The 12,942-nt window shown below is 48.7% G+C and overlaps 2 protein-coding genes across 2 annotated transcripts; both read left to right on the forward strand.

The window, feature by feature from the left end:
* Positions 1-7,396: 7,396 nt before the first annotated feature.
* Positions 7,397-8,819, forward strand: LOC123057577 (putative E3 ubiquitin-protein ligase SINA-like 6). The gene is made up of 2 exons (XM_044480520.1): positions 7,397-7,709; positions 7,825-8,819. Exons 1-2 carry the CDS (start codon positions 7,488-7,490, stop codon positions 8,518-8,520), a joined length of 918 nt encoding a protein of 305 aa, XP_044336455.1. The 5' UTR covers positions 7,397-7,487; the 3' UTR covers positions 8,521-8,819.
* Positions 8,820-9,451: 632 nt separating this feature from the next.
* LOC123057578 (putative E3 ubiquitin-protein ligase SINA-like 6) lies at positions 9,452-10,940 on the forward strand. Its single transcript, XM_044480522.1, has 2 exons — positions 9,452-9,611; positions 10,212-10,940. The coding sequence occupies exons 1-2, from the start codon at positions 9,474-9,476 to the stop codon at positions 10,938-10,940; spliced, it is 867 nt and encodes a 288-aa protein (XP_044336457.1). The 5' UTR covers positions 9,452-9,473.
* Positions 10,941-12,942: the final 2,002 nt, after the last annotated feature.

A 12,942-nucleotide genomic window follows, 5' to 3' on the forward strand; every position in this document is an offset into this window, starting at 1 on the left:
ACTACAAAATACCAAAAACATTACTTTGCTTTCATTACTCTTTTGTTACCGTTACCATCACTATCATATTACTTTGCTACTAAACACTTTGCTACAGATACTAAGTTTCTAGGTGTGGTTGCATTGACAACTCAGCTGCTAATACTTGAGAATATTCTTTGGCTCCCTTGTGTCGAATCAATAAATTTGGGTTGAATACTCTACCCTCGAAAGCTGTTGCGATCCCCTATACTTGTGGGTCATCAATGAGCGGTACTTGGGCCTTCCAACACTGGTTAGGAGATCAAAGGATGGCACTTTCAAATATGTGACAAAGAGCTCTAAAGGAAAGGTGGGTGGGTGGAAGGGGCAGGAACTGTCAAAGGCCGCAAGGGAAGTACTAGTTAAATCGGGCTTACAAGTTGTACCTACTTTTACCATGAGTTGTTTTCGCCTTACAAAGAAGATGTGTGGGAATCTGACTTCTATCTCTTCGTAATTCTGGTGGGGCGCGGCGAATGGTGAGAGGAAAGTACATTCGATCTCATGGCAAAAAATGTGTGAGGCCAAAAGGTATGGTGGCATGGGCTTTAGAGACCCTGAGGTGTTTAATGAAGCTTTGCTCGCAAAGCAGGCCTGGAGAATCATACAGGTGCCGACGTCGTTATGCGCCAGAGTCCTCAAGGCGAGGTATTTCAGTGAGGACTCAATACTTACTGCAACCTGCTCATCGACGGCATCATATACTTTCCGCAGCATTTTGCATGGGCAAGATCTCCTCCGGGAGGGACTGATCTGGCGCATTGGGGATGGGTCCCAAGTGCGTATTCACCATGCCAACTGGATCCCGCGAAGCAACAACGTGAAGCTGCTTGGGAAGGGCTACATGTCGGGTGTCACTCGGGTCGCACATCTCCTGTCACCTGATGGTAAGAGTTGGAACATGGGAAGGTTGCAGACAATGTTCACACTGGATGACGTGCATGATATACAGCAAATTGCGGTGGGAGGACCAGGCCGGTCAGATTATCTGGCATGGAACTATACAAAGGATGGGTGTTTCACGGTCAAATCGGCATATCATATGTGCATGGCAAAGTCAAGAGCAAGGTCTGGACAACCAGATACATCTAGCTCAGTTACGAAGCACAGAGGATACATGGCATTATGAGACACACAAGTGCCGGCCAAGGCAAAAATTCACATGTGGCGACTAATTAAAAATGGCCTGGCAGTCGGAGCTGAACTTCATCGACGTCGGATTAAACCCGGAGTTTTTTGTGTTGCATGTGGTCGCGAGGAAACGATCTATCACAGATTTTGGGCGTGTCAACATTCAGTCCAACTCTGGCAGCTACTACACTTGGAAATGGGAGCTGCGGTGGCGATCCCACCGCCTCAGCTCGACTCCCAGAGTGCGCTAGCTAGCTGGCTCCTGAATTGGTTCTCCGGTGCTTCTGGCGATGAAGGGGAGGCGATGATACATGCAACTTACCGTTTGTGGCTGGCTCGAAATGAGGCACGTGATGAAAGGAGAATTGCAGCGCCACATGAAATAGCGACTACTGTTGTAGCATATATGAAGGAGTGGAGGAGCGTGCACATGAAGGAGAGACGAACGGCAGTCCCAACACCCCGCCAGAGATGGCAGCCACCTGATGATGGATGGTTCAAAATCAACTCTGACGGTGCTACGTCTAGGCATGGGAACAAGGGAGGGGGGGTGCTCTGGTGAGAGATCACCATGGTGCCTTTTTGGCAGGTTTGTGCCACCACTTCCCGAACATCGCTACCAGGAAGCAACTGAAATCTTGGCGTGCAAAAGGGGATTGGAACTAGCTAGGGAGGTCAATGCACAGTGTGTACATGTTGAGCTGGATAGCCAAGGCTTGGTGCAGATGCTAAATCTGCCCACCAAGAACCTTGGAGTCACGGGTCCATGGGTGGAGGAATTGAAGCTTTTGCTGCACTCTTTTGAAGGTTTTAAAGTATCTTGGGTTAGGAGGTCTGCTAATGTTGTCGCGCATAAGTTCGCTAAAGTAGGGATGGGAGATGAACTCTGTAAGGTTTGGTTAGGGGCTCCCCCGGATTTTGTTCTTGATGTAATTTTGGATGATATTCCAAACTTCGTGTTCTAAATGAAGCGGCAATATTATCCAAAAAAAAAAACCTCTCTCGTCGGCGAGGAGTAGCTTCGCGGTGAAGGCGCAGTGCACCACCGTCCCGCGGTAGTACGTGAGGACTCCCGCCGATCTCAGGGGGTGTTTGTTTCCAGGGACTTTTTTGTGTAGAGATTAAAAAAAGTCCTTCTTAGAGACTTTTTTACCAAACGGGAGGGATTTTTTAGGGACTAAATTAGCATTTGGGACTAAATGAAGAAGACTCTCAAGGAGAGTCTTTTTTGAGACTTTTTAGGACTTTTCCAACAATGCCCCTCCATGCATTCAATGGCCCGCCACCCTATGGTATTGTTTGATTGTTATTTTTCTATATACTAGGGGCAACATGATCATTTAATAACCTTTAGGAAGGGACTAGGGACTTTTTAGTCTCTGGAAACAAACATGGAGGACTTTTTAGGAACTAGAGACTTTTTAGTTGGGACTAGAAAAAGTTCTAGGACTTATGAACCAAACGGGGCCTCAGGTCGGGGATGTACCACGCCGGCCACCGCCCGGGAGGTGTTGTTACAGCCATCTCGTATAATTAAAACTGATTATCGTGTTTCTTTTTGGACAACAATTATTTTGCATAATGTTGGACTCCCGCCAAAACGCCCCAAGCAAGTAGACTACTCGTGCACCAATCTTGCAAACACAATAGTACGGTGCAAAATTCGATGGATAACGCATTGAAAAATAGACGTCTGATTTTTAGGAAAACAGAATCTCTCTTCCCAACTGCCAAGGGCCAAGCATACTCGTAGTACACCAAATACGGTGGTTCATTTTGCTGTGGACTGTTGCAGCTTTGCTGTGGATATTCGGAGGACGATAGGGGATTTGGCTGCACCCATCACCTCATCACCTATGGCATGTACCGTCGGTCCGTCGCACTTCGGGAAGCGTCATCCGGTGGCAGGCACGACCAGCGGCGCAAGCCACATTTTGACCCTCGGCCCTTGACCAATGACCGATGTCCATCAATCAATCAATCGAGTACACATCGACTCAGCTGCTTGCTTCGTTTACTGTGCCGTGGCCTTGCTACTTCGGCCATGCAGCTGGAGCTACCCAATGGCCCGGTGAAGCAATAATGCAGCAGCCCAAGGAAGAGGAGGTGGTGACAAAATTATACACGTTTCGTTCTTGAATTATCCGACGCACTATCCGCCGGCTATTTTAAGGCCAACTCCATCGCGCGACCCTATCCTATCCAGCTCCGTCCGTTTAGGGTAAAAGAGACAAAAGATGCGGCCCAGCGCGTGGGAGCAAACGGACTTTTGTCTGTTTTGTGTTTGCTTTCGACCCATCCGCGGCTCAAGTTTGCGCTGCTTTTGGGATGAAACGGACACGATGCGGACGCGCGGGTCGTCTGCGCTTGTCCTCCTCTGGCCCGCCCGTCGGTGGCACAAGGTGGACCTTTTTTTATCCGCCCCCTCCCTCCCTTCGGCCGCACCCCCTCCACTCTTTCCCACTCTTCCCCTCGCTGCTGCCGCCGCTGCTGCCGCACCCCCTCCACTCTACCGCCGCCGACGCGAGCTCGGCCAACCCCTTCCCCTCGGCGCCGCCGAGCTATCCAACCACGACCACCTGGTTTGCGCATCCGCCGGCCGGTTTTGGGGCGGATCCGGTCGGTCTTGAGCTCGGCCGGCTGTGGGAGGCCAGGCCGCGCCATGGACTGGCCGGTCACCTCACCGGAAGGCCCTGGCAGGGCCGCAAGGCCACATGCAGGCAGTGGCTCCTCCTCTAGCCTCTCGGATCTGCATCGTCGGTGGTCCGCCGGCAGATATACGAATGGCGGTCGGCCGGGCTCGGTGCTTGCCCAAAAGCTCGCCGGCGCACCGTTGCCACTCATTAAGTGCGACCACTGCCCAAGGATGGTCGTGCGCCGCGTGTCTACAACGCTGGAACATCCCGGACGGGTGTTCATCAAGTGCTTAAATGATGGGGTATGCGCTTTTCTTAGCTTCGGTTTGTGCTCTAGATTTGACTAGTTGTGCTAACTTTAAATTTTGTTGTGTAGAATGGATGTAAGTTTTGGTATTGGGAAGAAGAGTACATCGATATATTGATAGAGCGAAATTTAGTACATGTTCGTGCACTTTTAGCTAGCATAGAGGCTGTAAATGAGACAAGTGCACTTGTTGCTAGATTAGAGGCTAGACACGAGATTAGGTCTGAGGAAGCAAGGAGGATGCCAGATCGAGCCTCCTCCACAGATCAACAATGAGTGCATCGAGAAGCCCCTAAACCAACTCAAGGGGGCAGTTATGGAAGTTGGCTATCTTCTAAAATGTATTCTTGTTGTTCTTATTTTCTTTGGCCTTGCTTTACTAGTCAAAATGTGATGATGTATTGTCATGTACCAAAAATGAATGAAAAAAAAGTAAAGGACTTGCAAAGAAAAATGCACGTGGACAGGATGCGGCCGGGATGCGTCCGTGCGCTGGGCACACGGCCACCGCATCCCAGGACACGCCCGGACACGACCCCAAATCCCTACCCAAATGGACAGAACCTGGACAAAACGAACGTCCGTTTGGGGTCGCGCGGTGGAGTTGGCCTAAACTCTAGCCTCGGACATTGCCGCATTCATCCTCCTTAGCTTCATTTATTTTCTTCACACCACACTCATCATGGCCTTTTTGAGCTCCAAAGCCATTTGGGACAGCCTCTCGTCCCAGCAAAAGACGGAAATCGACGCCATTGCTGCCGGCTGGCAGGCCAACAAGTAGCCGGAGGCGGACGTCTCAATGAAAGACATGTCCGACGACGTGCCGGCACCGTCCTCCTTGCCGGTCCATGCCGGCATTACCATGGACGAGGCCCGTGTTCACTACAATGACAAGATGTTGGCTGAGTGGGAGGCCACGTTCCGACAGATGCAGGCCGATCGGGAGTACATCCATTGCCTCCTCGATGAGTATCGGCGCGCGGAGGAGCAACTCGCCGCTAGCATGACCATCGCGCTGGACGTGGGCCTGGTCGACTCCTATCATACCGCCGACGAAATCCGCCACAACTGCTAACAGTACCACCGCCATCAGGCAGAGCTAGAAGTCGCTTTCAAGGAGATCGACGGGGCGGTGAATGGAGTCTACAACAAGAGTGAGGACGAGGACAACGTCACCAGCTCCACGCCCGTGCCCTGCCGCCACGACCACGAAGTCGGCACATCTACAAGCACCAGCGACAGCGAGGAAGAGTAGAGCATGGGAGGTCGCCGCCGCTCGGGTCCCAGGAAGGCCATCGCGCTTTCGCTCCCGCTGAAGCCAAACTTGGCGGGCTCATTATTGTCGGCTAAGTAGCCGCTTGCATGCTACAGAGGCGGAGCTTCATTTCCCGGGGCCCATGGCCTGACGAATATGGGGAATGAGTGTTGAGGGTCATTTTGTCTAGGTTTAGAGTCCGGTCTAGGTCAAATATGTCAAAAATCACAAGGTTTTATGTAAAAATAACAAAGTTTTAATGATATTTATCTGTTTAAATATGCATGTATGCAGCTAACATTGGATGGTCGGCTTCCGCATCAGTGTTCGTTGACTGGTCCCCCCCGCCCTCCCCGGTCTGTTAACAGATACAATATCTGGTTTGCGGGTCAGCGTTGGAGACACCCTGAGTCTTGGGCCCGATGGCGGCGGCGCCCGGAGCCTTCACCCTTTTGATGGCATCATCGCGGAATCTCGGTCCCACTCGGTGTGGCAGATGGCCTACGATGTCGGGTTTGCCTCCCCCTAGAGTATCACATCCTAGTCTGTGGAGTGGGTTGCATTGCATCTCTTTATCTCCTATACTGTAGACGGGTCCCCGTGGTCCTTGTTCTCAATCCTTGTTGTCCCTTGGCAGGAGCGATTCTCCACGACCCGAAGTGAGGGGGCTATCGCTACGATGAGACGCCCCCTTCTGGAGGTGGCTCGGTGTGTTCGAATCTTAAGTATTCGGTGGGTTCTCATGGGGACTCGGCTTTGATCCTCTATAATATTCTTGGTTGTAGTTTGCTAAGGGTGGATTCTCCTGTTTTTATTGCTGGGAGTTGGGTTTGTGGTACTTGTGCCACTCGCGCGTCGTCATTATATTTCTTTCAACCTGCTTGTTAGAAGGTATCTCACCACTTTTTATGTATGTGTCTTTATCTTTAAAAGGGAGTATTATATGAAGTAGTGAGAACCTAAGGTTAGATTGGATGATCAATATTCCTATTGAATTAGTTCTAAACTTTCTTTTTCATTTTGTATATTTTTTCAGAGACTAATAGTGTTTACATTTCGATCAAGGAAATTGCTTTGGGTATGATATGTGTCCGACCGGCATACTACACTAGGATCCTACGTTCACGGTTCAAGTGGGGATGTCATCTCACGGTGGTTTGCTAGTGTTGGACGAGTCCTACAAGAAATCGTCATACGCCCAACACTGCTCATCGATCTACCGTGTCTTTTGTTTCTCTACCGTTTATCTTCTATATATAAATAGCTAGACTCACTAAACTATTTCTCTTAACATACAAATATGCCACCTCATCATGCAACATGCATGAAAAAAAAGGCTGACCTCCACTAACCTATTTCTCTAAACATGCAAGCATGCCACATCATGCAACATGCATGGAAAATACTCACCTCAACATGCAAATATGCATGGGAATTTGCATTCTATTGTGATATTTATATTTAATAAATACTATGCAACTATACAAAAATAAAACATACTTTCAGTTCTAGCTCTTATATTATTACTCAAAATATTCATGTTTCATACAAGGAATCTCATTGAAATGTATTGCAAACTATCCCGCAACAACGTGTGGGGTATCATCTAGTTAATAACACTACGAGCAGAGAAACTACAATACCCTCTCTATTTCATAATGTTGTGATTTCTTTTTTTTTTTGAAATGTCAAATCTCATAAACTTTGTCCAAATTTACGGAGAAAAAACATCTTCTACATCTAGAATGCCAAGATTATATGATTAGATTTATTATAAGATGCAGTTTTATACTTTATATTTGGTATTACAGATACATTATTACAGAGGGAGTATAGAGCTTCGGCTTCAAAACACTTTACTAGTCTGTTCACTGTAGTACTCTTCCCCACTTGCCAAGCACCAAATAGGCTACACCAAATTTATGGTGGTTCGTTTTGCTCTTTGACTGTTGCAACTTTGGGTGTCACATTAACTCAGCTGCTTGCTCCTTTACTGTGCCGTGCGCTTGCTGTCTTTCTCAGAGTCTCACCCTTCCTCCTCTAGTCTTCTCTTCCAGCCGTTCACCGGAGAGAGAGAGAGAGAGAGAGAGAGAGAGAGAGAGAGAGAGAGAGGTTAACGCAGGCTGCTAGTTCGGCCATGGAGATGGAGCTGCCCAATCTCAACGGCCCGGTGAAGCAAGAAATCGTTGTGCATGATGCAGCAGCCCAAGGAAGAGGAGGTGGTGGTGGCGCAATCGCGGAGGCGTCGGAACACGGCATGAGGGGGACGGAGGCCACGCCCACGCCCACCGTGAGGATTGAGGCCAACATGCTTGACTGCCCCATCTGCTCCTCCCCCTTCAAGCCTCCCGTCTTCCAGGTTGATCTAGTAGAGCAATTTCTTTGGCTACTCAACATCCGATGAACCGAATCGAATCCAGCGGCAGCTGAACGCACGGATTTTAGCATTTTCTCACTTCCCTCGATCTGTCTAGTGCAAAGGCGGGCATCTGGCTTGCGGCAGCTGCGTCGCGAAGCTCCCCTGGAAACAGTGCCAGAGGTGCGACCACGGCGGCGACTTCCACGGCTGCCCCTTTGTGGACGCCTTCGTCTCCTCGGCCAGGATGAAGTGCGACCACCACGGCTGCGGCCGCCAGGTCACCTACCACAAGCTCGACGACCACAAGAGCGCGTGCCCGCTCGCGCCCTGCAGGTGCCCGGTGCCCGGCTGCGGCTTCGAAGGCCCGCCGCCGGCGCTCCCCCTCCACCTCAGCGCCATCCACTCCATGCCCGTGCACGCGGTTCAGTACGGCAAGGTGCTCCAGCTCGAGGTGCCGGTGTCGGAGCCGCGGCGCCTGCTGTTCGCGGAGGAGGACGGCCGCGCGTTCCTCGTGGTCGGCGGCTCGCTCGGCCTGGGCGTGCCCATCGCCTTGTCGGTCGTGTGCATCAGGGCGGGGGCGTCCCCGCCGCCGCACTACATGGCCAAGGTGTGGGCGAACGGGCCGCCGGCGGTGGCCAACGACAGGACCGACGCGGTCCGAGCGGAATTCCATGTGACGAGCAGCAAGGAGCCCGGCACCGTCGCCGTGGAGGAGCTGACCTTCTTGACGGTGCCACACAAGCTGCTGGCTGGGGCTGGCCCGTCCAGGACGGTGTCCCTCCACGTTCGCATTGACAAGGTCACCTCCTAAATGAGTCTCCTATGCCTAGGGTTCTACTGATCTTAATACTAGTAAGGTTTAGTCTAGTTTGGTTTAATTTAGCTTAACAGATGATGGATTTTGGTAGCATGCGTCAATTCGTTCAACATCAGATGAGTACCTTTTTTGTGTGAAAACATTAGAAGAGTACTTGTTAGTTGAGTTCCCACATGATTAGTACATGGAAGAGGTATTTTGAGGCTGTTGGATGTAAGATCTTTGGCTAGCATGTAAACCAAAAACATGCTGATTATATGTTTGTTAAGAAATTGTCCATCCACGTTTGCATTGACAAGATCATCATAGTCTGACCGACAAGTCAATCTCGCCGCCACCACTGTTCAACTTGACCGAATTCGACTAAATTAGATTAGCTTTGTGGTTTGGTGAATGATATGTATGTGAACTATATTGTTCCGGCACGACAAGTTCCATGACTAAGAATGCAGTTTGTCAGGCCACGTTTACATCTGTTAAATTTAGGAAGATCATATCCCACATTATGAGTTTTGTAAAGCAATAATTACTTTTAAACTGGACCATCATATCCTCTCACCCGAAGAGGCACATCTTAATCTCAAGCATCGATTTAATTAGAAGGGGTGTACAGAAGTGGAACCCAAAGTTATATTATCCCAAATAAAAACTCTACTTACGTAGCAATATGTTAAAGATCAATTCTTTGAACAGTCAAAACGAACATTATCGGCATGCTAAAATTATTGGCAGTTATCTTTTCTTTTGGGGTATGCTCTGCTGGCTCCAACATTGCCACAATGGCAGCCACCGCTTTTCCTCTTCGGTCTTCACCCTCCCTTCTCTTCCATTATTTCCCCACTAAAACACACATTGCGACCAGAAATAACAATGAAGGATGGGGAGAGTCGTGGCAGAAGGCGAGTGCCGAGGAGGTGAAGTCGGAGTCAGAGAAAAGGGAGGTGACGATGCAGGACGAAGGCGAAGCAGAGGATGCGTTGGTGGCGGCGGAATCCATGGCACCGATACAGATCGATGTGAGGATGGACGTGACACTCCTCCATTGCCAGGGCTGCCACCTCCCACTCAAGCCCCCGGTGTTCAAGGTGATCTCTCCTCTCACACCAAAGCGACCATTTTTTTAAAAAAAAACCAAAAAGAAAACCCTCTGTCTATCTCTTTTTGAGAGGATTTCTTTGAGATTTTGGGAAGATGACATATTTATTTTATTTTCAAGTGGATGGAAGACATTTCTCATCCTCTCCATCTATCATCTTGCAAGTGAAATTTAATAAGTATACATACATTTGTGGTGTGTGCATCGCAATGATGCAGAGAGCCAGAGACCGAACTCGGTGTCCTCCCTTTCTTAAAACAAACTTGCAAGTGAGAAGGAGATGGATTGATTTGTTCTGCCTATGGACATCTCGTAGCTGAAATTAAGGCGTTGATGAGGGATAGGGAGTTTATTCCCCAGAAATTAAATAGGGATCAGAATAGAGTCGCTGACTGCTTGGCAAATTATAGTCGCGTAGAGTGTACCACGGCTGCGTGGATGCATCTAGGACCACCATGTATCGAGGATCTTTTGCCTCTCGACTGTAACTCTATCAATTTGGAATAAAACTCCTTTTTCATCGGAAAAAATAATGAGAAACGAGGCCTGGAAGCTGATGACTTGGGTATTGTTGTGTTTACTATCGCAGTGTGATGCCGTAGGGCACGTAGTGTGCTACTACTGCCGTGCCGGGCACCGCGCCGTCTGCAGCCGTGCCAACACCCACTGCGGCCAGCTGGACAAGGTGGTCGGCGCCGCCAAGGTGCCATGCCCCTACAAGGCGTTCGGCTGCGAGCGCTACGTGGTGTTCCACGAGGCCGCGGACCACCAGCGCGTGTGCCACTGCGCGCCCTGCACCTGCCCGGAGTCCGCATGCGCCTTCGTGGGCTCCCGCGCAATGCTGGCCAACCACTTCACCGCCGATCACCAGCGCCCCGCCGTCACGGTCCGCTATGGCCGGTCTTGGTGCCTGAGCTTCTCCCTGTCGCACGGCTGGCACCTGCTCGTCGGGGAGGAGGACCGCAGCGTGTTCCTCGTCTCCCTCTGCCCGCTCGGTCCGGGCACCGCCATGTCACTGATGTGCATCAGGCCGGACGGCGAGGCTGAGACGGGCCCCCGGTTCTGGTGCAAGCTCTCCATTGAGCGCCGTGGCGGCGACAAGAACTACGACCTAGTTCTCATGACCTCGCCGGTGATCAGCAACGCGATGTTCACGTGCGCGCTGGCGTTGGGCCAGGGGATGTTCTTGGTGGTGCCCCAGGAGCTGCTCTCCGGCGACACGCTCACCCTCAGCGTCCGCATCGATCTCATCCAACCTGCCGCCGTCGCTCCCAAGTCAACTACACTGCAGGCCAGGGCGCCGAGGAGGATGCAGTGAAGTAAGTGTTTGATCTCCTTCATGTTATGGATGATTTGTGCAGCTAAGTTAGATGATTAGTATGGATGTATGACTAGAGGCTAAACCACACATGTGCAAGCTAATCAACCTAATCAATCAAGATTATGGTAACAAGTTCAGTAGTAATGCAACTAAGCAGCAGGGATGGATGATTAGTATGAATGTATGATTATTCTGGCATCTGATGGTTTAGCTGTTTAGGCAATATCAGTACTAGATCAGTTTGACTTGGTAGCAATGCAGCTAAGCAATGGTAGCAGCAATATGTAGCTAAGCAAGGGTAGGAATGCTTCGCCCTTTGTTCTGAACAAATGGCCTAAATAGTGGTAATGCAGCTACTAGTTTGTATTTGATCTGAGTGAAGTGCAACCAATAATTGAAGTTAATCTGAAGATCCTGCACCATAATTTATTCTGTTCTTTATAACCTGCAGCAGAGTATGTATGGCAAATTATACATTTTGTGAACCGTATTGTTCATGTTCAGATTCTTCAATTTTTTGTTCACATGAAAGAAGCTTCTATAAATCATTTTTTTTCAGATTGGCATGAATAAGATGCATGTAAATTTATCCTTCTGAAAAACTAACATCATTTTTTCATTTTTATATCTGAGATATTTTTTTATGTGAGCAAGCTGGACCTGATGCTCAAAGAACCTTAAAGTTCAACCGAAGATGCCATTGTGGACAGAGTCACATTTCAAAGAGACCCCCCCCCCCCCCCCTCTCGGAGACGGGTCAAGTTGTGTGTTATTATGTATCAAACTGGGGACAGAGGATCATGCTTCTTTCAAAGTTTGTATTCATGGTTCACATAAATCCTCGTGTGTTGCGATGTAAACCTTTTGGTATTCAGTGACTTGGAACTTTTATGTTTAATAAAGTGGTTGTGTGCATCACATGATGCAGAGGCCGGATGCAGAAGCCGGGGTTACTCCTTTCTGAAGAAAAAAAAGGTCAACAACAGTTGTGTCCATTGTCCAACATAGCGTCAGATATAAGCTTTGATTTTTTTTTTTTTGTAATTCATCCGTGAACACAAGTAAAATGTAATGGGCCTCACAAATTCAGTCCAACCTCCAACCTGCTGGTTACATTGCGGCTACTACTTAGTTTCTCAAGTCCCAAATTGCAGAAACTGTGTGCATTTCCCAAGTTTATTTAAAATATCACCTGATAATGCGCATTCAAAACAGGTTCGCAATCTTTTTGTGACATTTAACTGGAAGCAGTAGCTTGGAGAGAGATTCTATTACAGAAACGGAAATGCAAATCGAGAGTAGTTTAAGCAAACAATCACCCAAATTGTATGCAACACAAAGATGTTTGTCATCTTCCAACATTGTGAAACCTACATTTCTCAAGTAAATAAAAAGATTCCCCAATTTTTCTACAATCTGTAAAAGTTTAAAGATTTTGTCAAGCAAATATGTCATGTTAAATTATCAGAAAGTATCGGAAAAATAAATAAATCAAGCATGTACAAGCCCTGCTACTCTTACATGGTAAACAGAACTTCATAACCTCAAGAGAAAGCCAAGTGAGGGACAACACACATAGTAAAACCATAATACAGGAGATACCCAAATGGGCCAGGACAAGTGCAAACATTGTTCGATTCTGGACTGCGCAACGCGAGCAGTCATACAGTACGTCAACAACATCAAAATGGTTTCATGGGGAGAACGCATGCAGGTAGTTGGATGTGCAGGCAGAGAGGGTTTTTGATGATTTTGCGCTGTTTGCTGAGGCAGTTGATTTTTCTGCAATCGACTCCCAGCTCTACAACAGCCTTTTATTACCCTTATGGTAGGAACGGGTTCCGAATGCTCACAATAATGTAGTTGGAAATGACAAAAGGCTCCTATCTTCGAACCTAGGACTTCTCCTAGGGGCTTCGGTATGGTAGTTCTTCTTCTTCCTAGGACGTCTCCCATACATCCTCAGCAGCCTTCCATTATCTCCTTCATATGTCCTCAG

This window comes from Triticum aestivum, chromosome 3A, assembly GCF_018294505.1.
Source record: "Triticum aestivum cultivar Chinese Spring chromosome 3A, IWGSC CS RefSeq v2.1, whole genome shotgun sequence".
NCBI lineage: Eukaryota > Viridiplantae > Streptophyta > Magnoliopsida > Poales > Poaceae > Triticum > Triticum aestivum.